Raw genomic sequence first — 27602 nt, 5'->3', positions numbered from 1 at the left:
CATGCTGGGACTTCTACCCCCACACCCAAAGAAAAGTAACATTAAATCTACCCCCATTCACTTTACAGCTGCTGGCCTGGTTTCCAAAGTCCACGTATGACTCGCTGTTCTAGTGTAGGATTTTTCAGTGCATTCTGGGACTCATAGTCCCGGGATGCTGACGTCTAACCCACATCGAGGCCATATTCGGCTTCACAACTTCACTTCAGAACCTGGAAGCGGACCTTGGCACACCCCATTAGCAGAACCGTATTCGCGATTCTGTTGCTCATAGCAAGCGAGGGGTCGCAAGTCGGGTGGGGTCCGTACAACAGCTGTGTGTGTTAACCTTCCTTCAAAAATAGAACTCTGACCATCACATGAGCTAAGTTGGAGACTTATCATGAGGGCCAAGGTGGCAGCAGTTCTCTATGTCGCAGTATTAAAGAGCAGCCACCTCACTCTCCCAAGACACCTGTTTTCCTCTGAGAAGTGCTGGTAGCCAGAGGTACAGGTTCCACACACCTGCCCAATTGCCTCAAGTGGTCTCTGAGACCCCTTCACTAAGGCAGAAGATGTGTGGTGGGGGGGTCTCTAGAATAGAGTTGATGGATAAAACATCTCTATTGCATTTTGCCCCCAGGAGCAGGCAGTCGTGTTATGTTGCCTCTCGCGGCCTGCGCATGCTCAGTTGCTGGTACTGGCTTCCCACTATTACATATTGTGGGGGCGTTAATGGTCGCCTGTTTCCATGTCTCGAGCACGTGTAACCGAACCCCTCTTGTATTCTCCGCTCTCGTGTTCGCCAGCAGCACAGTGGGGCGTTTTGACAGGACTGTTGCTGCCGCCCCATACCTCCCACCCTTCCTCCTGCCCTGGGTGGTAAGTTGCTGTCAGGCATCTCACAATTGGGGTCCTCGCGGAGTTGACCTTGGCAGCGGGGCCTGGGATGTTTAGCCTCGTCCGAAACACCGTATTAGAGTTAAGTGCGGTATGGAGGGGCTTGGCTGAAGAACATGTCTCCAGGTGCTGCTCGGCTTATTACGCCTCTGTTGACGTTTTTTTGTAATTCCGTGAGTCTCTGTGGATGCCACTGACGTGTAAATGGCAGCGCGCACTCCGAAATAGCCTTATACATGACCCTAGTATCAGTAATGTCCCTGTCCTACCTGATATTGCAACGTATTGGCAGCAACGGAGTTCTGGGATATGGCCATTCCCGCCTGTAAGTACTAATATTGAACTTGAACCGCGTGTTACGTTACAGGTCTGAATACTTGGGCGCGTGTCGCACTTTGCCAGTGCCCTGGTAACCATAATTGATGGGTAGATATTGGTAAACAGTGTGCATGAGTGAATTGGTAGATTAGGTTTTGGTTCCCATGCGCTTTTACAATTCACCCCCCTCCCCCACCTGATAATCACACACAAGGGGTTGTATCTTCATTAATGTTGTACGTGGCTAAATGTTGAAATAGTTGGAATGTAGGAGCAGTACGTATGTCAGTCAAACCGGATGTCACCCCAGTTGTTAAAGTCATTTAAAACTGGGCGAGGGTCTAGCAAACAACCGTAGGTGTAAATAAATAAATTATGGAAAAAAGTATTCCTTCTTTAGACCTGTCCACATTTCTTGACCCAGTACAAAGCGTCGTGAGGGAGGGTCGGGGCATGCGTGGTGCTTTGGCCAGACGCCCGGGTTAAACTACCTCTGCTTGGCAGCGGCCTCGGACAGATGTTGCCTTGGTGTTCAGCACGAAGCCCAGCGGGTGTCTGCTGCCCTAATCTGAAAAGATTTGACAGGGTGTTTAGCAACTTTGTTTCTTGAAACTCTTTAAAAACTGTAGCAAAAGGTTAATCCGAACACCCGGGTATAAAACACACGGCAGGAAGTCATTTCTCTCAATTACAGTGCCTTAGTTATCACGCAGTGCCAGCGCTATTGCTTTAAAAAAAAGAACAAGCACTGGCGTTGCCAATAGGTTTCACATTTGGAAAGTTGGAGCTATTGGCTTTGTAAATGACGTATATTTATATATTGTTATTAACAATGCCAATAACGATATATAAATATAAAATGTCATTTACAAAACCAATAGCTCCAACTTTCCAAATGCGAAACCTATTGGCAACGCCAGTGCTTGTTTAAGTCTGAAGGCAACCAAAGTTCTAGCACCTGAAGACCAAAGGGTCCTATCAGGTACATATCGGGACTCCGCCAGGGCTACATAACTGTACTTACAGGGGGAGGGGGGTGCTGCACTACTGGACTTTAGAGTGAAGAACTGGCAGGCTGAGGGGCTTCCTTAGAGCCACGTTACTGAGCTGTGGGTTGGGCTGATAAACTTTGGGATACCCCGCTGGAAATTGGAGGCCATCGTTGACAGGCTGGGGGTGCGCAGACCGAACTGTGGGGTGTATAGTCCCTGCAAGATTGAATGAAACAAAAATTTTCGCACACAGGAATCCTGACAGAGACACACACAAGAGGAGAATTTATTGAGACCTATCCGCCCAACGTATTTCAACCATAAGTGCCTTGATTCTGCATATATTCTGAAATGTTTTGTTATTCTTGCTTATTGTTGTATGTGTAATAAGATGGATGATAGGTATGATTGTAGGTATGATGGAGGAGTGTGGGGTTATCTTTGTATTTATCACTTTTGTATTTGTATTTATCATATTTTTAAGATATTGCACAGTTTGTTATATTTAGTCAAATTTGGCCAAATGAGATATTAAGCCATTTATGAAGCTATGCTCATAAAATGTATTGTAGTATTGTGATCATTGGATTGTTATTTGTGGTGTATGTTTTGTCTATGTCTAATATCTATAACAATGAAGTTTGAAAAAGAAAAAAACGTATTTTTATAAATAATAAATACAGTTCTATGAACTCATTTTGGTCTCAAAAGATACGTTGGGAATATGTTTGATGTATGAGCCTCTCTGGCCATTTGTAAAAATAATATAGGTCGGTTTAGAGTTTTTTTAAAACATTTTTTGTTGTTTGCCCCTCCTCTAGGACCTAGTCAAGTCAAGTCAAGTCAAGGATTTATATAGCGCACTACATACCCGGAGGGTCTCAAGGCGCTTGAGGAAGGGTGGGGAGTTACTTGTCGAATATCCAAGTTTTAAGTTGTTTTCTGAATGCTAGGTGGTTCTGAGTGAGACGAAGGTGAGTGGGGAGTGAGTTCCAGGTTTTAGCTGAGAGGTAGGAGAAGGATCTACCTCCCATGGTGGTTTTATTGATGCGGGGTACGGTAGCAAAGGCTTGGTTGGAGGATCGTAGATGGCGGGAGGGGGTGTAGAAGGAAATTCGTGTGTTGAGGCATTCGGGTCCAAGTTCGTAGAGTGCTTTGTGTGCGTGGGTTAGGAGGCGAAAAGTAATCCTCTTATTGACGGGGAGCCAGTGGAGGTTTTTCAGGTGGCTAGAGATGTGGCCTTTACGCGGGATGTCTAGTATGAGTCTAGCTGATGCATTCTGGATGCGTTGGAGTTTATTCTGGAGTTTTGCGGTGATACCGGCGTATAGGGTGTTCCCGTAGTCCAGGCGGCTTGTAACCAGAGCATGGGTGACCGTTTTTCTGGTGTCGGTGGGGATCCAGCGAAATGTTTTTTTGAGCATGCAAAGAATGTTGAAGCAAGATGATGAAACGGCGTTGACTTGTCTGTTCATAGAAAGTGAGGAGTCCAGAATGACGCCCAGGTTCCGTGCGTGGTTTGTCGGGATGGGTGCTTTTCCAAGAGCCTCTGGCCACCAAGAGTCGTCCCATGCGGAGGGGGAGGTACCTAAGATAAGGACTTCTGTTTTGTCTGAGTTCAGTTTCAGACGGCTGTGCTTCATCCACTCGGCTACTTCTTTCATTCCTTCATGTAGGTTGCTTTTGGCGGAGTCAGGGTCTTTGGTGAGTGATAGGATCAGTTGAGTGTTGAGGTTGTGTTGGCGAGCGATGGCCGCGAGGGGGCTCATGTATACGTTGAAGAGGGTAGGACTGAGTGAGGATCCTTGGGGTACGCCGCAGAGGACTTCAGTGGCCTCTGAGTTGAATGGTGGAAGGCGGACTCTCTGGGTTCTTCCGGTGAGGAACGAGGTGATCCATTCCAGTGCTTTTCCTTGGATTCCGATGTTACTGAGGCGCTGTAGAAGGGTGCTGTGGCAGACTGTGTCGAAGGCCGCGGAGAGGTCGAGGAGGATGAGGGCGACTGTCTCCATTGTCCAGTAGAGTTCGGATGTCGTCTGTTGCTGCGAATAGGGCGGTCTCCGTGCTGTGTTTGGCTCGGAAGCCGGACTGTGAGGAGTCGAGGGATTTGTTGGTTTCGAGGAAGGCGGCGAGCTGGTTGTTGACGGCTTTTTCAATGACTTTGGCCGGGAATGGGAGGAGTGAGATGGGGCGGTAGTTTTTGAGTTTGGTGGGGTCAGCTGTGGGTTTTTTCAGGAGGGCGCTGAGTTCGGCGTGTTTCCAGCTATCTGGGAAGGTGGCGGTGTTGAGGGAGCAGTTGATGACGTCTCGGAGGTGTGGTGCTATGATGGAGTCTGCTTTGTTGAAGATGTGGTGCGGGCAAGGGTCTGTGGGGGATCCTGAGTGGATGGAGTTCATCAGGCGGATGGTGTCCTCAGTGGAGATTGGGTTCCAGTCATTAAGGATGTTCAAGGGGGATGAAGGTCCTGCAGAAGGTTGGGTCGGTTGGTCTCCGGGACGGTTGTCGAAGCTGTTGTGGATGTCTGCGATTTTGTTATGGAAGAAAGAAGCTAGGGAGTCGCAGAGGGCTTGAGAGGGGGTGATGTCGTTGGAGTTGGCTGAGGGGATGGTGAATTCTTTGACAATGTTGAATAATTCCTTGCTGTTGTGGGCGTTGTTGTCTAGTCGGTCTTTGAATGCGGTTTTCTTGGCAGATCGAATTAGTTGGTGGTGTATTCGAATGGCGTTTTTGAAGGCGTCCTTAGTGCTGGTGTTTGGGTCTTTTTTCCAGGCCTTCTCGAGGGAGCGACAGAGTTTCTTCGATTTCTTAAGATCATCATTGAACCAGGAGGCGTTTTTGCTGCTTAGTTTGATTTGGCGTTTTTTCAGTGGTGCTAGGATGTCGGCGCGGTTGGATAGCCATTGGGTGAGGTTAATGGCTGCTTGGTAGGGGGTACATTTCTATCTATTAGCTAGTCCCTGGAAGATTGACAGGGCCATGGAATTACTTGCAAGGGAGGAACAAATTATGCGGCATGGTAGACTAAATTATGTTTCGGGAAAAGGCAAGTTATGAGGCATATTGTGGCACATTTTGTGATTCTATTGGAGCATTAGTCGGGCGTAGCGTGCTACTCGCCAATAAAGCACTTCAACACCCCTACCAGGGTAACAAGTGCTATATAAATGCAAACCTTTTTCCCTCCTCTATCCTTCTCAATCCAAATAACTGACTAATCTATCTACCACTTAAATTACTTTCATATTTCACTATACTAACTCATCACTAATCCTTATAGGTTCCGGAGCAGCGTGCTACTCACCAAGAAAGTACTTCAACACCCCATTAGGGGTAACAAGCGCCATATAAATGCAAAACTTTTTCCCTCTATCCCTCTGCTATCCTTCTGAATCCAAATAACTGACCTATCCACCACTCAAATTACTTTCAAATTTTACTATACTCAGACCTTCCAGGATTTTCGCGGTTTGCCGCAAAATCGGCACTTTTGTAAAAATGCTGCGATTTTTACAAAAGTGCCCGCGAAATCGGCATCGGCACTTTTGTAAAAATGGTGGGATTTTTACAAAAGTGCCCGCAAAATCTAGACATCCAGACCCCTTTCAAGGGGGCGAGGCGGGTCTGCGGAGGGGTGGGGGGTTGGAAAGAGCCATCTGGTCGATCTCAGGCCTGTGGAGGCAGTGACAGCCCCCGCTCCGTGGGAAGCCTGGGAGGGGCAGCTCTGTGGGAACCCCCCAGGGGTGCTCTCTTCTGATCCCACAATAAATAAATGGATTGCTTGACTTTCAGGAAATCTATCATCCATATTACCCAGAATTCTATGGTTTTCTTTGGCGCTGATGTCCATAAAAGCCGGAAATGTGCGTGGTAAGATATGTGCAATCATATCAGTAGCATCTTCTTCGGGGCGTGGCTACCGGCCGAACATGGAGGACGTGAGCTAAGACTGCTCCGTCCATCACCCTGAATATTAGCCTAATATCCTGAACTACCCAACTCCACGGTACCCCCACCTCCACACTGCAGCAGCGGGACAAGTGTGGAAGGAGCGTGGCGAAATAGAAGGCTGACGGAGGCACTACGCGGAGCTGCCGAGCGTACATCATAGCGAGGCTGTAACTGGAGTGAAGCCGCAGCCCACGGTGAAGGGCGGAGCCGAGCGGAAGGCCGAGGAGAGGGGCGGCTGCCGGGCTGCTCCCCGCTGAGCACGGACTGTGACCTGCGGCGCCTACCGGCGCGGAGTTTATGACACCCCCCCACCCTCCCACAAACCTACCGTTGAGCAGCAGAACAAAGAACGGAGCGAATGCTCCTACTGGCAGAACCATCGGCTCGCACGTGTCGGGGAGGTGCGGCCTCTGCGCGCTGAGAACGGAGCAGAACGTTTACACTGGCAGAGTTGCCCGGGGTGCCGAAACAGGAGGAAAAGCGCCGAAAAGCACTTAAATCAAAAGGTACCTGATGCTTGCTTGGAGAGAGTCCCTTCCCACCCATAGACACTGAGCCCCCTGCGGGACAATATTAAAGTTTTCACAACCACCGCTGCAGGGCACAAAATGGCGCTGTGATGCAAGGGAAGAATAACTAGGCCTCACGAAGGGAGACACCAGCCCGGGAAGGAGGGAGAGCTACAACCCAGCGCGCAAGCACAGAGGGGCCATTAAATCAGCAGGTGAGGGGGAGCTGACAGGGGCATAAAAGTGCAGATAAGCGAAACGCACTACAGTGGCAGTGCGCCTCTGGAAGCCCCCGATAATGCACACCGGCACCCCCCCCCCCCGAAAGGCGGAACCTGTAACCGGCGTAACAGAGAAGACGGCGCCTAGACACACATTGTACAACGGGGAGAACGGCGTGGGGCATGTAGAGGCGCCCATTACCTGGGTAGTGGCCAATTCCTGACGAGAACATTCCTTTGGGCCTACAGTGGCACACATGTAGACTCCCAGATTCGCGAGAGAAGGATGCGCAGCCAGCAGCACGAGGGGCCAACTCGCCACATTAGGGAGCAATCTAGGCACAGTTGCGTAGGAAGATCATGGGGAGCAACAGAATCAGGCAGCCGGATCCAGTGGTGGGCACTACAATGCAGTCTACGGGTTCTGAGGACCCACTAGCCTCATCCAATAATGAAGTGATACCACCAACAGGGATGGGTTCACAGGAAGCCAAATTGGACTTAATCCTGTCCGACATCAGAGCCTCTAGAGAGGCGCTGGAAAAACGCATGGACGCAATGTCCACAGGACTATCCCTGCTGAAGGCTGACCATAACAAACTTGCTGAGAGAGTCACTGAGCATAAACTGGCACTCGATGACCTGATACCGCAGCAGACAGAACATTCCATGCGACTGGAGGAACTGGAGCGTCAGCTCAGAGGATTTCGGGAGAGTGGATAACGCGGAAGGGCACTCACACTGCAACAATGTCCGCATCCTGGGCATTCCGGAACGCAGCCAGGGGACGAACCCCACCCAGTTTGTGGAAGACTGGCTCAAGAATGTGTTGGCACCAACGGGTCTTACCCCACTCTACAGTGCGGAAAAGCACACAGGGTACCTCCGCGGCTGCCCAGACCAGGAGCGCCCCTGTGCCCCCCAATTGATCGCCTACTTCACTACAAGGATAGAGACACGATCCTCAAAGCTGCCAGAGAGAACGCCCCAGTGAAATATGAAAATAGGACAATATCACTGTACCCGGATTTGACCCCAGCAGTCCAGAAAGCTAGATCGACCTTCATGGGAGTGAAACATACACTGCGGGATCGTAACCTAAAATACCCCCTCCTCTTCCCGGCACGACTAAAAATCATGCATGGACACAAGACTTATTTTTTCGACACCCCGGAGGAAGCGTCAGAATGGATGGAGATAACACTCACGCCAAACGCCTCGCAGGATCCCCTGACTGAGGCACTGGAAGATCGCCCCTCCCACCGGATGGAACTACACACGATCCAGGAGGGACACACGCATGGCACGACCAACACAGACTCGACCCAGACTCCGACTGTGGAAGAGACAGTGGTGGAGGCAGCGCTCCTAACGACGACGGCTCTGGCAGCCCACGACGCCCAGGAACAGCCAGACACGGATTGCCAGTCTGGCACACGCACCGAAGTTTCGGACTCGGACACTAGCCTGCAATTATTTCCGCGTATCACGGCGCAAATAGCGAACGAATTTTGAATGCCCGTGTTGAAGATGCCGAGTGGTAATGTATGTAAATGTATAATTTGACCAAGAAGAGGTGGGCACACGTGATATAGGGTTGGTGTTAACAGGGTGAAAGGTAGGAACTTTCAGTGGACAATTACCGGGTGAGCGTAACCAGACCCACCCCCCCAGGCGAAGGCACAGTTACGTTTATTTGTTTTGCCCACGTTGGGTAACAGATGTTTGGTCCCCAGTTAGTTATGGATGAGGACCTTCAGGTTGGGAAGTTTAGCACTGTTAGAGCCCTTGGACCAAAACTCATCAGACTAACACACCTGTTGTACTGGTTATAGCATCCACTGTATATTCTCCTCACTATGACGACACCGAATACATATACGTTCTGCACCTGGAATGTGCGTGGAATGGGATCAGTTCACAAGCGGCACAGAATACTAGCACAATTGAGCAGAAGAAAGATCACTGCAGCTTATCTGCAAGAAACCCATCGAAATGGGGCAGAAGGCTCCAAATTACACCATAAATGGAAGGGCCAATTATTTGCCACTACCTACTCAGCCTTCTCTAGAGGGGCTACTATATGGATTAGAAATTCCGTCCCCTTTAAATTACTAGAGCAGCGGGTGGACAAGGAGGGATGATATGTCTTTATACGAGGGATTTTAGATTTAATTTAATTTAATTTTGGGTTTATATAGCGCTAGGAATCGACTCCCGGAGGAGTATCTCCGCGCTTCGACCGCTGGGGAACCCGTCCTGGCTCACCCTGAGAGATGGTCCCTAATGGGTATCTCTAAGGTGCGACCAAGCATCCCCGGCGGTCTGGGGGGGCCGTTGTGAAGATGAGGCAAGCTAATGCCCAGAGTTGCCGAGTGTGGTCCCTGACTGGAGTAGGCACCGAGGTGAGAATTATCGAGCCCGCTGACCATGGTCCACGACCCTGCCGCGTCGGGAATCGAACCCTGGTCCCGGGCCGTTCTCTGCTTACGGGTCTGCCGCCTCTAACCAGTGAGCCACACCACTCCACACCCCTGTAGTACTTGGATGCATCTATGCCCCCAACACGGACCAGATGAAGTTCCTTATCACTCTTAGGGGAGTGATATCAGATTGGTCGGAACATGATTGGATAATAGGCGGGGACTACAATGCGGTCCTGGATCTCTCTCTTGATAGGTCTAACCCCCCACTACACACAGCCAATAGCAGAAAGCAAGCAGAGACACTAGCACACTGGGCAGAAAGCTAGGACATGTCAGATGCGTGGAGAATCAAACATGCGGACCATAGGGAGTATACATTCTACTCACCACCACATAAATTGCCTACCAGAATAGATCGCTTTTTCTGTTCTAACACATTGCTGGGGTCTATTGATTCCGCTACACATATGGGAAAGACACTCTCCGACCACAACCCAGTAGAACTAACAATGCAATGGGGAAGGGTAGCAACCCCAATACCGACTTGGCGCCTACCGCCGGGGGTACTAGAGGATCTGGTTTTTAGGTCCACAATATCAGACGCCATTACTATGTTTTTTAACGAGAACGCGAACACAGCTAGCTCCAGACAAATAGAATGGGACGCCTTCAAGGTGACCCTACGAGGGGCGGCAATGGGCACAAAAGTAGGCATCAGACGGACTGTAGTGGAGAAACTTACGGAGGTAGAGGACAGACTAGCGATGCTGGAAAGCGAGGCTGCGGGCACGAACAACCAACTTACACAACTCCAAGAGGCCCATATACAACATGCAGAGTTACTTGAGGAGTTAAGGGTAATTGACTACAGGGAACACACGATTAGACAACACACTCAAGCCGACAGGTCGGGGCCATTGCTAGCACGAATGGTACGAAATGCACCTATGTGCACCCCTATAGTAGAGGTTAACGATCAGTCTGGGAAGACGATAGGGACACAATTAGATGTCAATAACACCTTTAAAGACTATTACACGCAACTATATGGCCCACATCCACCGATGACGGACATGACTTTCGAGTCTTTTATGGCAGACTTACCCCTCCCACAGCTTACGACTGCGCAACGAGAAGATCTAGCGTGACCCATTACGACCGCAGAAATTAGACAGGCAATTAATGCATTGCCATGGAATAAAACCCCTGGGACTGACGGCCTACCGGCCGAGTTCTATGTAGTATATATTGACTTACTAGCCCTGCAACTGAATCTCCTATATCAAGAATCGATGGAGTCCAGTGCCCTACCACCCACGACCCTACAGGCACTGATAGTCTCCCTTTTAAAACCTGGTAGGGACGGTTTACAGCTGGCGAATTACAGACCGATGTCGCTACTAAATACGGATTACAAAATTCTTAGCAAGATATTAGCGGCAAGACTGAACCAATACATCCCAGAGCTCATACATGCGGACCAATATGGCTTCGTGCCCGGTCCAAGTACGGCGCTCAAGCTAAGGAGACTGAGTCAGATAATGTTACACGAGGATGCGAGGAGTAAAACAGAGGGATGCATCTCTCTGGACTTAAAGCAGGCATTTGACTCCTTGAGATGGGACTATATGTTTGCAGCCCTGGCGAGATTTGGCATACCGCATGAATATCTGGCATGGGTGAATCTCTTATATCTATGCCCGACGGCGCGTGTCCGCACTAATAAATGTATATCCGAACAATTTATGATAGCTATAGGCACGCGTCAGGGCTGCCCATTGTCGCCCCTGGAACCTTTACTACATAAACTCCGAGCTCTAGCCACGCCTCGGGGGATACTGCGCAATTCAGTACCACACGTAGTATCGGCTTATGCAGATGATATAATATTATACGTTAGGGACATGTCTGGCTGCCTTGATCCTATGCCTGCAATATTTGAAACCTTCCGAGAAATATCGGGCCTTACCATAAATGAAACTAAATCGTACGGTTACTGCTTTGCTGACGCCTCAAGGGATACCCAGTTACAGTTTCCCCCGCACAGGTTCCAGATGGCACCCTCGACATTCAAATATTTAGGGATACAAATATACAGCGATATGACAGATCTCCTAGACTGTAATCTGGGTAAGGTGCTTGCAACCCTTAAAACACAAATACAGTTTTGGAATACCCTACCATTGTCAATAGCAGGAAGGGTGGCAATCTCCAAGATGGTGGTCCTACCCCGAATGGTGTACTTCTTCACGAACTTACCGCTCCTCGTACCGATGAGCACCTTTAAATTGCTGAACACATTGCTGACGGAACTGATATGGGGATCGGGAAGACGACGTATAAGTCTCGTTAGGTTACAATTGCCAACATCTCAGGGCGGTATGGGGGTCCCAGACATGACTGCATATAGCTACGCCTGCCAACTCCAATGGCTGGCGAGCCGTAACCTCCATGAGCTAGATATGACCACGGCCGATAGGGATCGCGGCATCATACACTGCTTGTTACTACTGAAAGTTAAGACACCCAGATCGACGCCACACCTATTGCGTCTTGCAATTAGATGCTGGAAGAAAGCCGTCAAGTATACGAGTGCGGCGACCTCTTATGCGCCCACAATACCCTTGCCAGGTCTCCCCCCTTGGAACAGGGTCGCTGACAGAGCGCGAGCTCCAAACATGGCATAATGCAGGTGTTTCGCAAATAGGTGATTTTTTTCGCGGATGGCAATCTCATGACACACGTGGACTTCGCACCCCCTGAAGCGGTGTTTTTAATGCATGCACGAGTGGCACATTACATTACTACGACATGGGCAAAGGTTGTACTACTAAATGACTGGTGCAGAAAATAAAAATATTTTTAACAAAATAATAATCAGTAGCATCTTCGACAACGGCAACACGTTATCTCGAATGAGCTTACACTGAGCGAAGGACAGAAGCGCCGCTCCATCCGTCAGCTTATTGCACTTGATCAGCTAGTTTTTGCCACTTATAGATATCTTTAATTAATAAAGTATGCGTTAGACAGAAGTAGGATCGTTTGAATAAAACTCCGATGGAACATACAAATGTAATGCTTCTATGTAAACTAACCTGTTATTGGGCATTTTCAATAAATCAAGTTACCTCGTTTTTTATATTCCCCATTATGAACATACATTACAAATTCATACTATGAGTTATTATTTGTTTCTCTTAGCACTACCAATGTCCGTTTAGTTTAATTTGAAACCACTCATCTCGTATATTAGTATAGTGTGCACAGAAAACTAGAGTGAGTTAAATGCTCACTGCGCACATTTGCCGTGGTCCATCCGTCGTCACACTACTGCTTTCAAGAACCTAAGCTAATTTTCTTTCTCTGACTTCAAAGTGAGAGGTCTTCACCGTACCCAAACGCTCCCGCTTTGCTGCATGAGCCGTCCCACACTCGCCTCCCTTTCCATGTGTGTTCATTTTGTGAAAAGTCTCAATCTGTGGGCCAGCGGAGCGGTCTTCTATTGCTCGAGTCTATAATAGGTTCAGCCAATGAGGGCCTGCTGTATGTGAACCAATCATGAAGGCGCCTCCACGATGGCACAAGTGAAGACAAAAAACTGAAATCGTGTGCAGCCATACTTCATCCCGGGCAGCACATTCTTACCCCAGCATCGAGTCTTCAATGGAGAGCCGAAGGCAGAAAAGGAAGAGTCACTCATCCTTAAGCAGTAGGCTGCAGCAATGGATGTGAAATGGACTAAACACCGGCAGCCTTGTCCGTTAAAGAATCTCGCCACCCGCAGATTTCCAGGATAAGCTTTTCACTTGCTGAACTCTTTACGCCCGCTCCGATCGCCCCACTCCAATATGTCCAACTCCAATCCAAAAGATTCTGCCCACTCCAACCTGCCGGACTCCAAAACAATCTGACCCACTCCAATCCAAAACAGTCAGCACCACTCCAATCCAATCCAATCCACCCCACTCCAATCCACCCCACCTCACCCCAATCCAAACCACCCCACCCAAATCCAATCCCACCTCAGTGCCTAATTTGAGCTGGTGGTTTCTGGTGCTCAAATCTGGCACTTAATCATCAACACTGGCGCTTTTCATGAGCACCAGCTAAGGACACCTTCATTAATGGTCGGCATAGGGAGATTAAATGATTTGCCTAGAATCTGAGGATGTGGAGTTCATGCTGAGACTCAAACCTGATTCCCCAGCTCCGAAGTCAGCAGCTTTGGCCGTTGTGCCACATCCTCTTCCCCACTTTCACGGTTAGTAGTCTGTTTTAAGTGACACTAACAGGGGAAAAGGGCTGGTGCAAGCTGCCTCCTGACAAGAGTTCTGGCACTTTTTTGTGTTCAAATTAACCGTTGCTCACTCCATCCGAATCTATCTAAATCCAATCCACCCTACCCTAATCCAGTTCATCCCACCCAATCCAGTCCACCGCACAGCACTGAGTAATTCTGCCACGTGCCCAGTGTGCAGCAGGCCTTGGGGGGGGGGGGGGGGGGGGGGGGGGGGGATTGCTTTTGGGGCATTTATTCATTAAAATTTTCATGTCCTATATGCAGCCTTGAAGCCAAACAAAGTGTCTACATTGTAAATAAACCAAATATACGTAGTTTCATGTTGTTAAACAACTAAAAAAAGAAGATATATGTGTTTGTTGTAGGAAAAAATGCTAAATAAAATGCAGCTAAATTTCCATATTTGGGCTGCTAAATTTGCTAATCAATGCCGCTATATCCTGGGGGGTCTGTATACTAATTCAACACTAATCCTTCTTGGGTTCTGGAGTAGCGTGCTACTCGCCGAGAAAGCGCTTGATGCCTCGTTGCAGGTAGTAAGCGCTATTTAAATGCAATTACAATACAATAACATTAACTTTTATTAAACTATAATGAATATCCTCTTAATTAAAAATATTTATATATATCACATTAGCAATTATTAATTTTTTTTTAAAGATTTTAGTTTAGGTGGGAATTTATTTTTTAATTTAAACTTCAGAGAAGTGTTTCAATAATTATAGTCAAGAACGGATTTAAAAATGAAGTTTAGTGCTGTTACTTGTTTTACGGTGTTCTACGTTTAAAATATAAAATGAATTTACATTACTATTTACTATAAAATGTTTTACTATCCGAGTTAAATAAACGTTTTTACTTTACCCTATTCTTTACTTCACAGTAGAGGTGGAGCTCTCCATCTGGCATAGTATAAGGAAAATTAGAAAAAGGTTCTTATATTTCATAATAAAGTACAAAAAATATTTTCTGTGAAATATTAATATAAATACGTCTGTACATTTATTTTAAATGAAGTAAAAAAAAGCTAAATCAAAATTTATTTTGAAAATATTTAATTTAAATATATCGAATTAAAAACTAAGTTTAGATTTAAAAAAAACTTGCAACTAAAGTACAAAAAATATTTTGTATACACTATTAAAAGCGATGAATAGGAATATAACTCAGTTATAATTTAAAAAACTGAATGTTGCATTTTTAATTTAAAAAAATTACACTATTTCAAAACGAATTAATATGGATGGTTTAATTTAAAAAAAAAATATTTCATCACAGTTATATTTTTAACTGTTTTAAATAATGTAATTTAACATTATTTTCAATAAGTATTATTATACTTCATAACCTCCATTATTTTCTTAAGAAGGATGTTGAAGTGTCAGTAATTGACCATGTGTGATGCTGGTGATGCTGACTAAGTAATGTTTTCTTGGCAGTAGTAACTTACACTCGTAAATTTAGTTCCACCCATTTATAGGTCTGGCGTTAGCCAGGACCTTTTGAGTTTACTGAACTATGTATGATATACTTACAGGGGTTTTCATGCAGATGAGTAGGGAAACTGCACTGTCTCAGGGGTGGGCCCCCTGGGACATAGCCTGAGAGCCGACCTCCAAAACCCGGGGCAATAATTTGCTCAGGGCCCTTCCTTAAAGGAATTGGTACCAGGGGTGGGCTTCTTGGGGTCTATTCAGGCTCAATGAGGGTAGGTCTTGCAGCTTCCCACCCCCATTTTTTTTTTATTTTCAGTCCAGGAGAGGGCTCCCCAGGGGCTTTACAGGCTCAGGGAGGGGACTGTGCGGTCCCCCTCCCATAAAACGTAATGCCAGCCCTGGTGGTGGGCTTTCCGAGGCCAGCCCTCCTCCCCTTTATAAACATAGCCCCAGTGGGAGACTCCCGGGGGCTTATAATAAATAAATGCAGTCTTGGACGACTTTGTTTTTTTCAATCAAATGAGTCTTTGATGATGGCAGCTTTCTTTGTTATTTGTTTTTCTTTTTTTGCCTTGGAGGATCCCTCTGGGTATCCCCCATGAGGCCTAGAGGGTTACCGTATTCCTATCCTGCTGCCATATGTTTTTCTGTTTAGAACTTCAGGACAGGGGACTAAGTTCCTGAGTCCTGTAATGGCTGCCAGCAACACTGTTATCATGTTGTTGGCAGCCAATCAGAGTGCTCGCTCTCAGAGTGATGGCCCAAGGGAACCAAAGCACCCTGGTCCAATCAAAATGCTCTAATTTTTAATTGGTGGTCCCATGAGTCTCTGAGACTCTCGCAAGCTCACCCGTCCAAATAACTATATTTTTTTAGACCTTTATTATCTCAAAAACTACTGAACGGATATACACCAAATTGCATTAAGCACAATCTACAGACCAAGATCTAGCCTCCTGCCGAATTTGATGAAATTCTGTACAGCAGTTTTTGCTGTAGCCATGTCTATGAAAAGTTATTTTGCGTTTTAGGACCCCACTGTTTTCCCTGGGCCCCCGCTAGACAGATCACCCCAAAACTTTCCAGGAAGGGGCGGAGGTGGATGAACCTTTTTTGGGAGAGTTTTGTGAAGATCGACCAAATAGGGCCAAAATGATTGGCAAACCAAAAACCACTATATGGAAAAGTAGGCCTAAATATAACTACTATATATATTTACAAACAAAAGCCATTCAAGACCAAACTTCGTCGAAGACAGTTGGTTAAATTTAAGGTACCATCTTCCATTTGTTGCTCACCTTTGTCTCGGTTCGACACTTGTCCATCTCTTCAACTGAGGTCAAGATGATGTTGCCTGTAACTGTTTAATAAACCAATGCATTAATGAACCAGCCAGGACATGCTACCATGCAATCAAACACAACCAAGGCTTTTGATAACATGTATCTAAACTACACATCATGGGATGAAATCTTGACCAGACACAATGGACATCTAAGGAAGCTTAGTCTTAGCAGACACAATAAGCCTACTTACACATCGAACAGCTGCTTGATTGACATAATAAGATGATGACAGGCAAGGCTTTGGCGCAGAACAGAACTAGTCTTGTTTTTTTCTTTTCTACTATGGCACTATCATGTAATTCTTGTGACTCGATTAAATTCCCGAGCCGCTGGTACTTTCTTGTACCTCAGATACATTTATTTAGATTACAGAAAAACGTAAATAAAAATGTGTTCTGAACAAATAACATTACATGTGTAGATAGAAGCTTGAAGGTCTCACAAACAAACACATACACCCTCCCTTGCTGCTGTAGCACACACCAAAGGCCTCTTACAGTGTTAGAAATTTCAACTGACCAGAGTGCACCACTGCTGTGAATACAGGCAACCCTGCAAAGACTGATTTTATGAAACAATGCACCCCAACGCAAACATCATCTTTACATACAAGCACAAATATGTATGGCCCTACAATGTATGCATGTAATTACTCAATCAATCAATCATGACATTTGTATAGCGCACTACTCAACCAGGAGGGTCTCAAGGCGCTGGGGGAGAGGGGTCCGCTACTGCTTGAAAAACCAGGTCTTGAGTTGCTTCCTGAAGGAGAGATGGTCCTGGGTTCGCCGAAGGTGGATGGGGAGGGAGTTCCATGTCTTGGCTGCCAGGTATGAGAAAGGTCTTCCTCCGGCGGTGGCTCTGCGGATGCGTGGAACGGCGGCGAGGTCGAGGCTGGTCGACCGTAGCTGGTGGGTGGGCATGTAGAAGGTCAGGCGGTTGTGGAGGTACTTGGGGCCTTGGTCGTGGAGAGCCTTGTGTGCGTGGGTGAGGAGTCTGAACGTGATTCTCTTGCTGACGGGGAGCCAGTGTAGGTCTTTCAGGTGGCCGGAGATGTGGCTGTATCGGGGGATGTCCAGGACGAGTCGTGCGGAGGCGTTCTGGATTCGTTGGAGTCTTTTCTGAAGTTTGGCTGTGGTTCCGGCGTAGAGGGTGTTTCCGTAGTCCAGTCGGCTGGTGACGAGTGCCTGGGTGACCGTCTTCCTGGTTTCCGTGGGGATCCATCGGAAGATCTTTCGGAGCATGCGCAGGGTGTTGAAGCACGATGATGAGACGGCGTTGACTTGTCTGGTCATCGAGAGGGAGGAGTCCAGGATGAAGCCCAGGTTACATGCGTGGTCCGTTGGCTTGGGAGTGGTACCCAGGGCAGTGGGCCACCTGGAGTCGTCCCAGGCGGAGGGCGATGACCCCAGGATGAGGACTTCCGTCTTGTCTGAGTTCAGTTTCAGGCAGCTGTTCTTCATCCACTCAGCGACGCCTTTCATCCCTTCGTGTAGGCTGGTTCTGGCGGTAGCTGGGTCGTTGGTGAGGGAGAGGATCAGCTGGGTGTCGTAAGCGTAGGGGGGGGGGGGGCGGACTCTCTGGGTTCTTCCGGCGAGGAACAAGATGATCCACTCCAAGGCCTTCTCTTGGATTCCGATGTTGCGGAGGCGCTGCACTAGGGTGCGGTGGCAGACAGTGTTGAACGCTGCGGAGACGTCCAGGAGGATGAGAGCCACTGTTTCCCCGTTGTCGAGCAGGGATCTGATGTCGTCAGTGGCTGCGATGAGGGCGGTCTCGGTGCTGTGGTTGGCTCGGAAGCCGGACTGCGAGTGGTCGAGGGCAGCGGCAAGCGGTCTGTTGACGGTCTTCTCGATGACTTTGGCAGGAAAAGGGAGGAGCGAGATGGGGCGGAAGTTCTTGAGGTCGGTGGGGTCCGCTGTTGGTTTCTTCAGGAGGGCGTTGACTTCGGCGTGCTTCCAGCTTTCCGGGAAGGTGGCGGTCTTGAAGGAGGCGTTGATGATGTCCCGGAGTTGGGGTGCGATGATGGAGTCGGCCCTGTTGAAGACGTGGTGGGGGCAGGGGTCGGTTGGGGATCCAGAGTGGATGGTGTTCATCGTGTGGGTGGGGTCTTCGGTGCTGACCGGGGTCCAGGCGCACAGGGTGGCGGTGGGTGGCGTTGGTTGGTGCGCCGAAGTTGTTGTGTATTTCGGCGATCTTGCGGTGGAAGAACGAGGCGAGCGAGTCGCAGAGGTCTTGCGAGGGAGTGATGTTGTTGTGTCCGGCGTTGGAGTTGGACAGCTCTTTGACGATGCTGAAGAGTTCCTTGCTGTTGTGGGCGTTGTTGTCCAGTCGTTCTTTGAATGCTGTCTTCTTGGTGGTGCGGATCAGCTGGTTGTGTTTGCGGGTGGCGTGCTTCAGGACAGTCATGTTGACTGTGGTCTGATCGTTGCGCCAGGCTCTCGAGGGTGCGGCAGTTCTTCTTGGAGTTCTTAAGTTCTTCGGTGAACCAAGAGGCTTTCTTGCTGCCGTGTCCGCTGGAAGGGGCCTTCAGTGGAGCGAGGTCGTCTGCGCAGTTGGTCATCCACTGTCTGAGGTTGTTGTCTGGTTCATTGGGGTCCGTTGTTCTGGCGGGAGCGTTCTGGCTGAGGGAGGTGGTGAGCTGGTCGGAGATGATCTTGTTCCAGTTTCTGCGAGGAACCTGTTGCGGGTGGTGGTGGGTCGTGGTTTTACTGAAGCTGAAGTGGACGCAGCTGTGGTCAGTCCAATGAAGTCCGGTGGAATGGCTGAAGGCGATGTACTTGCTGGAGGAGAAGACTGGGTCAAGCGTGTGGCCAGCGTAGTTGGTGGGGGTGTTCACCAGTTGCTTGAGTCTGAGGTTGGCGAGGTTGTCCAGCAGGGAGGTGGTGTTGTTGTCCTTGTTGTTCTCCAGGTGGAAGTTGAGGTCCCTGTAGTGTAGTTCCTAGTTTCCCACTAGGCCCTGCGCATTGGAATAACGTAAACAGTAGTATCGACGTGGAACTGCGGATATTCCAGGCCTCCACTGACTATGCTAAACTTAATTGGGTGTGTTACCAACTAGCTCAGAGGTCACTGGAAACTTTCTTCTCTGTATAGGAAGTGATCAGCTTCCCAGGCACAGACAAGAAGGGATTCAGTTTTCCAACAACCGTGCAACATGACAACTTTGCTCCTCAGATCAAGAGTCGATCTCTAGGGTCGTGTGAAACAATAGACATGTATTTCACTCAGTCAGTCTAGTGCAGTTTACTTTCACGAGATGTAGAGAATAGAGAGACGGGCGTTTGTCAATAAAGGTTAACATTTATTGAACAGTCTTTCTTCTCGTACAAGAGAAATGTATTGCCACAATTGCAAAACTTGTTATGATAAAAAGTACGTACAGTAAGATAAGTATTGCGAAATAATACTGTAAAATCATTGATATGGTTTCTTAGCCATACAATGGTTAAAAGTAATAAAACATATATACAGTCATATATACATTAGGCTAAAATACTCAACTGGTGCTTCTAACTAAGCCTACCCCAGTGTGCCTGACCTAAGCCTAACACTTGGAAGGGGAGTAAGTAAGTAGCTTTAAGTTAAGTTGGTTTTGCCAAGGTTTGTTTCAAGAATTCTCATTTAAGGGTTTAGTCAGCACCATACCTCTGAATAGAATGATGGAGGTTTGGTATCTCCTTCAGGGGAAGCTCGATATCCCTGTCACCCGCGAGGGTAAACCGGAAACGCCGGAGCTGGATTTCTCTGCACGAGAAAGGCAGCGGCTCTTCTTCAGCGCGTCGAGAGGAGGAGGCGGGGGACAGCGTCCGCGGGCAGCTGGATCTGCTAGGCTCTTCGCAGAGGGACGTCTGTTCGGCTCCTAAGCGTACTGCACCATCGTTCGCGCTTTAGCAGCGATAATGGTATCAGTAGCTTCACCACCACAGGGATAGCAGGCTGCAGCGACAGAGTGCTACAGTGCTCGGCAACAGCAACGGTATGCACAACAGGGTGCACAACAGCTCTCATTGCTTAAGGCAACGTTGGTAGTATTTATACCTGACAGGTGCCGGGTTTGACGCAAGTTTGCTGGACATAAGCCGTCAATTAAAGATATCACTAGGAAGTGATAGCTATCAGTTGCTCATTAGAGTTCTATTACTAATCAAAACATAGCAAGGGGGATTTCCCAGTTTGCTGAGTTTTTATCTTGTTGAAGAACTCGGAGTGTTAATCTAGGAATATCAGATAGTGACTTCTGCTCTGTCATTGCACTAATTGGTCGCAAAGGAAGTGGCAGAGAGAGATATCCTTGAACGTGGCTCTGTTCGTGTGAGGTCAGAGATGACTTTCTGAATATCGCACTTGAACGGTTATGCCAATATAGGGAATAAAATGGATTTATAGCCGAATAGGGGCATAAGGTCACAGTATCGATCAGGACCCTAGATAAACACGCAACATCCCCTAGGAGGATGTAGTCAGCGGAGGGGAAGGCGTGTGGGCTGATGAAGTCTGTGATGTCTTCGCTGAATTGTGTGCGTGGTCCCAGGGGTCTGTAGATGAGGGTTCCTCTGAGTGTGGTCTTGGGGTCGGTGTGTATCTGGAAGTGGAGGTGTTCGGTGGCGGTGAAGGTGTCGTCGAAGCTGGTCGTGATGCGGATGGTGTTCTTGTGTACGATGACGATGCCTCCTCCAGTCTGGTTGACGCTGTCCCTCCAGGTGATCTTGTATCCGTCCGGGATAGCGATGGCGATGGCGAGTTCATCCAGGTTTCCGTGAGGAAGGCGACGTCTGGTGATGTTGTGTCGAGCAGGTTCCAGAGTTCGACGGCGTGTCTGTGGACGGAGCGGGTGTTGAGCAGGATGCACTTAAGGTGGTTGCTGCTGGTGCTCAACTTGGCGGGTGCGGTGCAGGTCCGGAGGCAGGTGAATTTGCAGGCTTGGCAGGTGAAGGGTCCGTGGGTGCGTTTCGGGGTGGCTCGGTAGCAGGCAGGGTTCTGGCCAGCGTTAAGTGCGTGGAGGGTGGCGGCATCGTAGGTCTGTCGGGTGCGTTGGTATCGTCGAGGACCAGGGTTCCTGGCACGGGGCGTGGACGGGCTTGCCTTCGGCGCACAATCGGCACGCCCGCTGCGCGTGAACGCTGCGCGCACGTGCGGACTCTGCCATAAATGGAGAGTGGGGGGGGGGCGGGGAGGAGGGAGGGAGGAGCAGCTTGGAGGTGTCAGCGGGGTGGCGAATGGGAGAGGGAACCGAAGGAAGGGGGCGGGGCCGCGGGGGAGCAGCGACAGGAAGGGAGCGGGGTGGAACAGCGGGAAAGGCGGCAGAAGCGCGAAAAACAAAAAAAAAAAAAAAAACTGGGTCACAGCGGAATGCAGAGGAACAAAAACAGGGGCACAGCAGGCAAATACTGTGGCTACCAGAGGAGAGATCAGGGGGAAGAGAAGAGCCTCGACGGCAGCGGCGAGCGGGCGGCGGCAACAGGGGACCGGGTGACCTCAGGAGGAGCCACGCGGCGGGTTGAGCGACCGGCACTGACGAGGTCAGGCTAGGTCACTAAATAGTTACTAACACAAATGCACCCTCTAGTAAGGTAGAGTAACACACACATATATATTTTTATCTATCTATCTATCTCTATATATAGATATCTATCTATCTATCTATCTATCTCTATATAGATATCTATCTATCTATCTCTATATATAGATATCTATCTATCTATCTATCTATCTCTATATATAGATATCTATCTATCTATCTATCTATCTCTATATATAGATATCTATCTATCTATCTATATATATATATATATATATATATCTCTCTATCTATCTATCTATCTATATATATATATATATATATATATATATATATATATATATATATATATATATAACCACTTTACCACAAAGGAAAGCGCGGAGGCCAGAGAGGGAGTCTTTGACGAAACTTTATTGCCAAGCTGTGTAGGTAGGTGGCGGCGAATGCATTTCGGATCGTTTTGCCTTCCTCAGCGCCCTGCACCCAACAGAGTCTGAATAAACGCCAGCTCCTGTGCTCCGCCTAATGTAGTGGTGATGTCACTGGTATTCCTCCCCCAAGGATTGTCCGTTCACTTATTGGAGGCCGCCCGTCATGTAGCAGACTCCATTTCCCAGAATGCATCATGGATATGCAACCGGGTGGGTGATGTGGGGAGCAGAGATGAATGCTGCTGGTTCCAGCGACTTGAGCACTGCTGGTTAAACTCTTTTCCTCACTGCCCAGGTCAAAAGTCCCTCCTCAGGTCCCCTCGGGCTGTGACGGCCGTAAGGTAGCGTGACAAAACATGCGGGGGATACCATGAGGCTCACAGCTCCCTAACGGAGGTAGAATACCCCCTGCCGCATGTGTCCCACTCTGCTCGCGGCAGACTCCGGAACTCTTGATTCCTCAAGCAAAAGAAACACTGCAAGCAGCGTGTTGCCAGTTTTGTCCAGGTCTTTTCATGTCACAGGGCCTTCCGTACTACGCTTCTGGCATCGCGCAGAACATATCCAAAGAACCACTTCACCACAAAGGAAAGCGCCTAGGCCAGAGGGGGAGTCTTTGAATAAACTTTATTGCCAAGCTGTGTAGGTAGGTGGCGGCGAATGCATTTCGGATCGTTTTGCCTTCCTCAGCGCCCTGCACCCAACAGAGTCTGAATAAACGCCAGCTCCTGTGCTCCGCCTAATGTAGTGGTGATGTCACTGGTATTCCTTCCCCAAGGATTGTCCGTTCACTTATTGGAGGCCGCCCGTCATGTAGCAGACTCCATTTCCCAGAATGCATCATGGATATGCAACCGGGTGGGTGATGTGGGGAGCAGAGATGAATGCTGCTGGTTCCAGCGACTTGAGCACTGCTGGTTAAACTCTTTTCCTCACTGCCCAGGTCAAAAGTCCCTCCTCAGGTCCCCTCGGGCTGTGACGGCCGTAAGGTAGCGTGACAAAACATGCGGGGGATACCATGAGGCTCACAGCTCCCTAACGGAGGTAGAATACCCCCTGCCGCATGTGTCCCACTCTGCTCGCGGCAGACTCCGAGACTCTTGATTCCTCAAGCAAAAGAAACACTGCAAGCAGAGTGTTGCCAGTTTTGTCCAGGTCTTTTCATGTCACGGGGCCTTCCGTACTACGCTTCTGGCATCGCGCAGAACATATCCAAAGAACCACTTCACCACAAAGGAAAGCGCCTAGGCCAGAGGGGGAGTCTTTGAATAAACTTTATTGCCAAGCTGTGTAGGTAGGTGGCGGCGAATGCATTTCGGCTCGTTCTGCCTTACTCAGCGCCCTGCACCCAACAGAGTCTGAATAAACGCCAGCTCCTGTGCTCCGCCTAATGTAGTGGTGAGGTCACTGGTATTCCTCCCCCAAGGATTGTCCGTTCACCTATTGGAGGCCGCCCGTCATGTAGCAGACTCCATCCCCCAGAATGCATCATGGATATGCAACTGGGTGGGTGATGTGGGGGGCAGAGATGAATGAATCTTTTATGAAATATATATGAAAGGTTTGTGTTCTTGTAAACAAGGAAAACAATGCAAGCCACACCAGAGCGTTGATTATTTCTGTAAAAGTATTCGCGAGAGAGGCCATGATGCTTTTGACCTGTCTGGGTCTTGATCAAGTTACTTTATTATTTCAGGGAAATTCAGAAACCTGCTCTGCAAGCCCTGGCCAACTGGGGTGGGAGTGCTATAAACTCAGAAATGTATTCATTCACTGTAAGAAAAGAAATGTTAAAGATGTTCTGGTTGGGTGAAAATGTCTAAAAATACAGATTTAAAATGGACAAAACGACTGAAATCCACATGTTATAGTTATAGCAAGGAACTATATCTCATAACCTAACTACCTACAACTGTGCACAGCAAATTTGTGGCAGAATAAAAAAAATGACGACTGTGTACACAGATGGCTCTTCCGCCATATTCTGTAATCATTACGACAACACATCATATCCGAAATTCCAGTACATAAAAATAGAAAACAGATTGTGGACTCACAGTCTTTGGGCGCCATCTTTGTGTGATTATAGGTCTTGTAATACGTAATTCATTATCACGGGACATATGTATTCATCATCCCTCATATGTAAATGTAAATTGATACTTGTATAGCGCACTACTCACCCGCAAGGGTCTCAAGGCGCTTGTACGAATACCGCTGTGGAACCCATCCTGGCTTTCCCTGTGAGGCGTCCACTCCTGGGCACCCCCAAGGTGGAGGCCAGACATCCTTAGCATTGTGGGGCCGTTGTGGAGATTAAGAAAGCTATTGCCCAGAGTTGCAGAGTGGGACTCCTTGATTGGAATAGGCACCGAGGCGAGACTGATCAGGTCCGTGGAATTTTTTGAGCCCAAGACACGCCGAGGCGGGGAATTGAACCCTGGTCCCGGGCTAGACCTCTGCATCAGGGTCTGCCGCTCTAACCATTGAGCCACACTTCTCCACTCCACATATGAAACAATTCTTGATGTACATACAGATTAACTCATTGATTTCGGTATTCTGACAGTAAAAACGCATTGATGCAAAAATTACATAGCACAGATCGAGGTTTTAACTTGACAGTAATTATCTAGTCACAATTGAGCTCTGTATGACTGAGGAGTATATTCTGTATTACTGGCAAGCAAAAGCAAGAGAGACTAAATTAAGTGAGTGTCTTTACTCTATCTTGGAATCAAGCGGATGACAAACTGTACTAAGGAGCATGTGTTTCCCACCAGTAGAAAGATGAACAGGGGGAATAAACAAAAACTCTGGCACGGCCTTCCTCCTCATGGCAATATTTGTAGAGGAGGAAGAGGGGGTATGACTGATGCTGTATTTGTACAAGGCCCAATGGAGTTTGAGAGCAGATGACAGTAAGGCAAAAGCTGAAAGCGGAGCATATTTTGGGGTGGGGGCACAGGTAATAACACCAGATACAGTAGCTAGGACCACAGCGTATTAGATCTTGGCCTTGTGAATACTCTGCTGTATGGTCCCTACTAAGTTTATGGAACACAGTCAAGCCCTGTGGTTTCATGTCACTGGGAGCAGGCCTACGAAAGCTGCCAGTGCAGAAGAGGACATCTTACACTGTATCAAGTTTATACCATTTCTTAGAATTGTCAGCCATTTCACAAATGTTACGGGTTTAAACACAAAGGGCTTCGTCTTAACCTTGAGGAGGTGCAGAGGCTGTGGAGACTGTGGAGACTTTTATGCAATACTAGGCAGACTAGTACTACAATCAAAGCCCCAGGCAGCAAACATTAGGATACTGTGCATGGGAAACTATAGGGTAGCAGCAAATTCAGTCATTTGGAAGCACATACATAATTTCCGGTATCCAAATATTTGAGCTTTGAGAAGCTGACACTAGGCCCAACAGGTTTGCATGACTTCTAAAAAAAAGTTGGGAATACAGTGTTATCCGTTGTTAAATTACAGTTTATTTTTGAAGCACTGGGTGGCAAATAGAAGCTGAAAAGGGTTTTGGGAGATCTAGTTGTAGTGAAACTGTGTTTAGGTCAAATTAGCTCTAAGAATCTCTATAATTTTAAGAAGTTTAGCTGCATGTGATTTGGTTTTTGAACTCCACACAAATGCCAACTCAAAACAGGAGACCTTCAGGCACATGATGCAAACATCAAAATTCGCCGAAAAATAACTTTAAAAAAGTGGGGGTGGAATAGACAAGAAAGGAGAGGCCTACAGATGAAAAAGAAATGAAACAAAGAGAGCAAATGCCACTCATGAGAGCCCAATGGTGACAATTATTCTTTTTTCATCACAAAATATGAAGAGAATGAAGTGGGGGAGGTTTGAACAGGATACAATATATTAGATGAAGGTGGCTGGTCTTACCAGGGTCAATATTCCGGCTCTCCAAAATTACCATATGCCTTTCCAATCGTTTATTTAGCTCTGTGACTTCACTTTCCAGAACTGCCTGCCTTTCTTGTAGATTAGAAACAGTTTCCTGCAAAAAAAATATGTTGAATTAAATCGGAAGAAGTTTTTTGCAAGATCCTTCTTCTCAAAGCATAGCTCTTCTTAGAAGCCTATGTCCTCCTACTCAGGCATTGCATGGATGTTTGTGCTCTCGATTTAAAAGTGTCATGGTTTCACTTTTGTTTCTAGTTGCTTTTAATCCCCACACCATTCCTTTGGGATTTGTTTTTCTTTTTATTGCTGCCACTGAGAATTAACACAAATGTAAGCAAGAAAGAAAAATAAGTAACTTCAACCTTTTTGTTCAGGTAAAAAAACACAAGCCATATGTTTTGGGATGGGAATCTCCTATACATGATGAGTGGGTGTGTACCCCTATCCCGAGAGTTCAGCTAGTTGTGGAATGGACATCCTGGCTTTTCATTTGACCCTGACATCACACTAATCTAGCATGCTCCCAGGCCATTCACTTGCCATCCACTTATATCACAAGTGCTCTAGTCAAATTAAAGACATCAGAATATTATGTGGAATGCTGCCACAAATCACTTTCTGGGCCATTTTTGGACATCTGTAAACTCACGTTCCTAGGCTTGACTGTCCAAATGTAAAAAATGGCCCATACGTTTATTTTTGGCAGTATTGCACATTTGACACACCATTTTAGTTCTTATGCCCTAAATTTTGAAATAAAGGTTTTGAGTAACATTTCGACAAGAGCACTTGTAATATAATTGAATCACAACATTGCTGACTAAAATGTGGAAGTTCGTTACAGGGCAGGAATCGGTTGTCATGTATATTATGACAGGGAGGCTTGGATGATAGTTGGTACCTTTCCAACTTGGACCTAATTGAATAAATTGGCTCTTCAAAAAAATAGAATAGAATGTTCGAAAAAAAAATATTTGATGGGAACTATATATTTTAGACATATGTACTTGTATATATAAGTGATTAATATTGAATCCTGCATACATGCATTTTTATCTCTGTGTCTTTATTATGTGACTGTTTATTAAGTCTCGCTGGTGTTCGCAGCGCATAGCGCTGCTCCAGCGAAAGACCTATTGTTGTGGGTTTGCCGGGAATGGAAGACAGGGGGTGGGCACGCGCTTTCCCTCTGCGATTTCATTGCCTGTACGCGCATGTCCAGGCCGTGCACATCCCCTGTCCAACATTCAGAGCAAGTCAGGCTTTCAAAATCACACGCACACAGAGACACACATACACATGCACAGCTACACACAAGCACACCTACACACACAC

The 27602-nt window shown here is 47.6% G+C and overlaps 1 protein-coding gene across 1 annotated transcript in view; it reads right to left on the bottom strand.

Moving 5' to 3' along the window:
• KNSTRN (kinetochore localized astrin (SPAG5) binding protein) overlaps window positions 1-27602 on the bottom strand; it is a 110368-nt gene that overhangs the window by 51820 nt on the left and 30946 nt on the right. The window contains exons 6-7 of the mRNA XM_086937399.1: window positions 26247-26361; window positions 16332-16393 (exon numbers count right to left, since the gene is read on the bottom strand). Of these exons, the coding sequence (XP_086793525.1) occupies window positions 16332-16393; window positions 26247-26361 (177 nt within the window). The remainder of the gene's footprint in view (window positions 1-16331; window positions 16394-26246; window positions 26362-27602) is intronic.

Source organism: Lissotriton vulgaris, chromosome 9 (assembly GCF_964263255.1).
Source record: "Lissotriton vulgaris chromosome 9, aLisVul1.2, whole genome shotgun sequence".
NCBI classification, from domain to species: domain Eukaryota; kingdom Metazoa; phylum Chordata; class Amphibia; order Caudata; family Salamandridae; genus Lissotriton; species Lissotriton vulgaris.
This window is presented reverse-complemented; position numbering and strand designations above follow the sequence as displayed.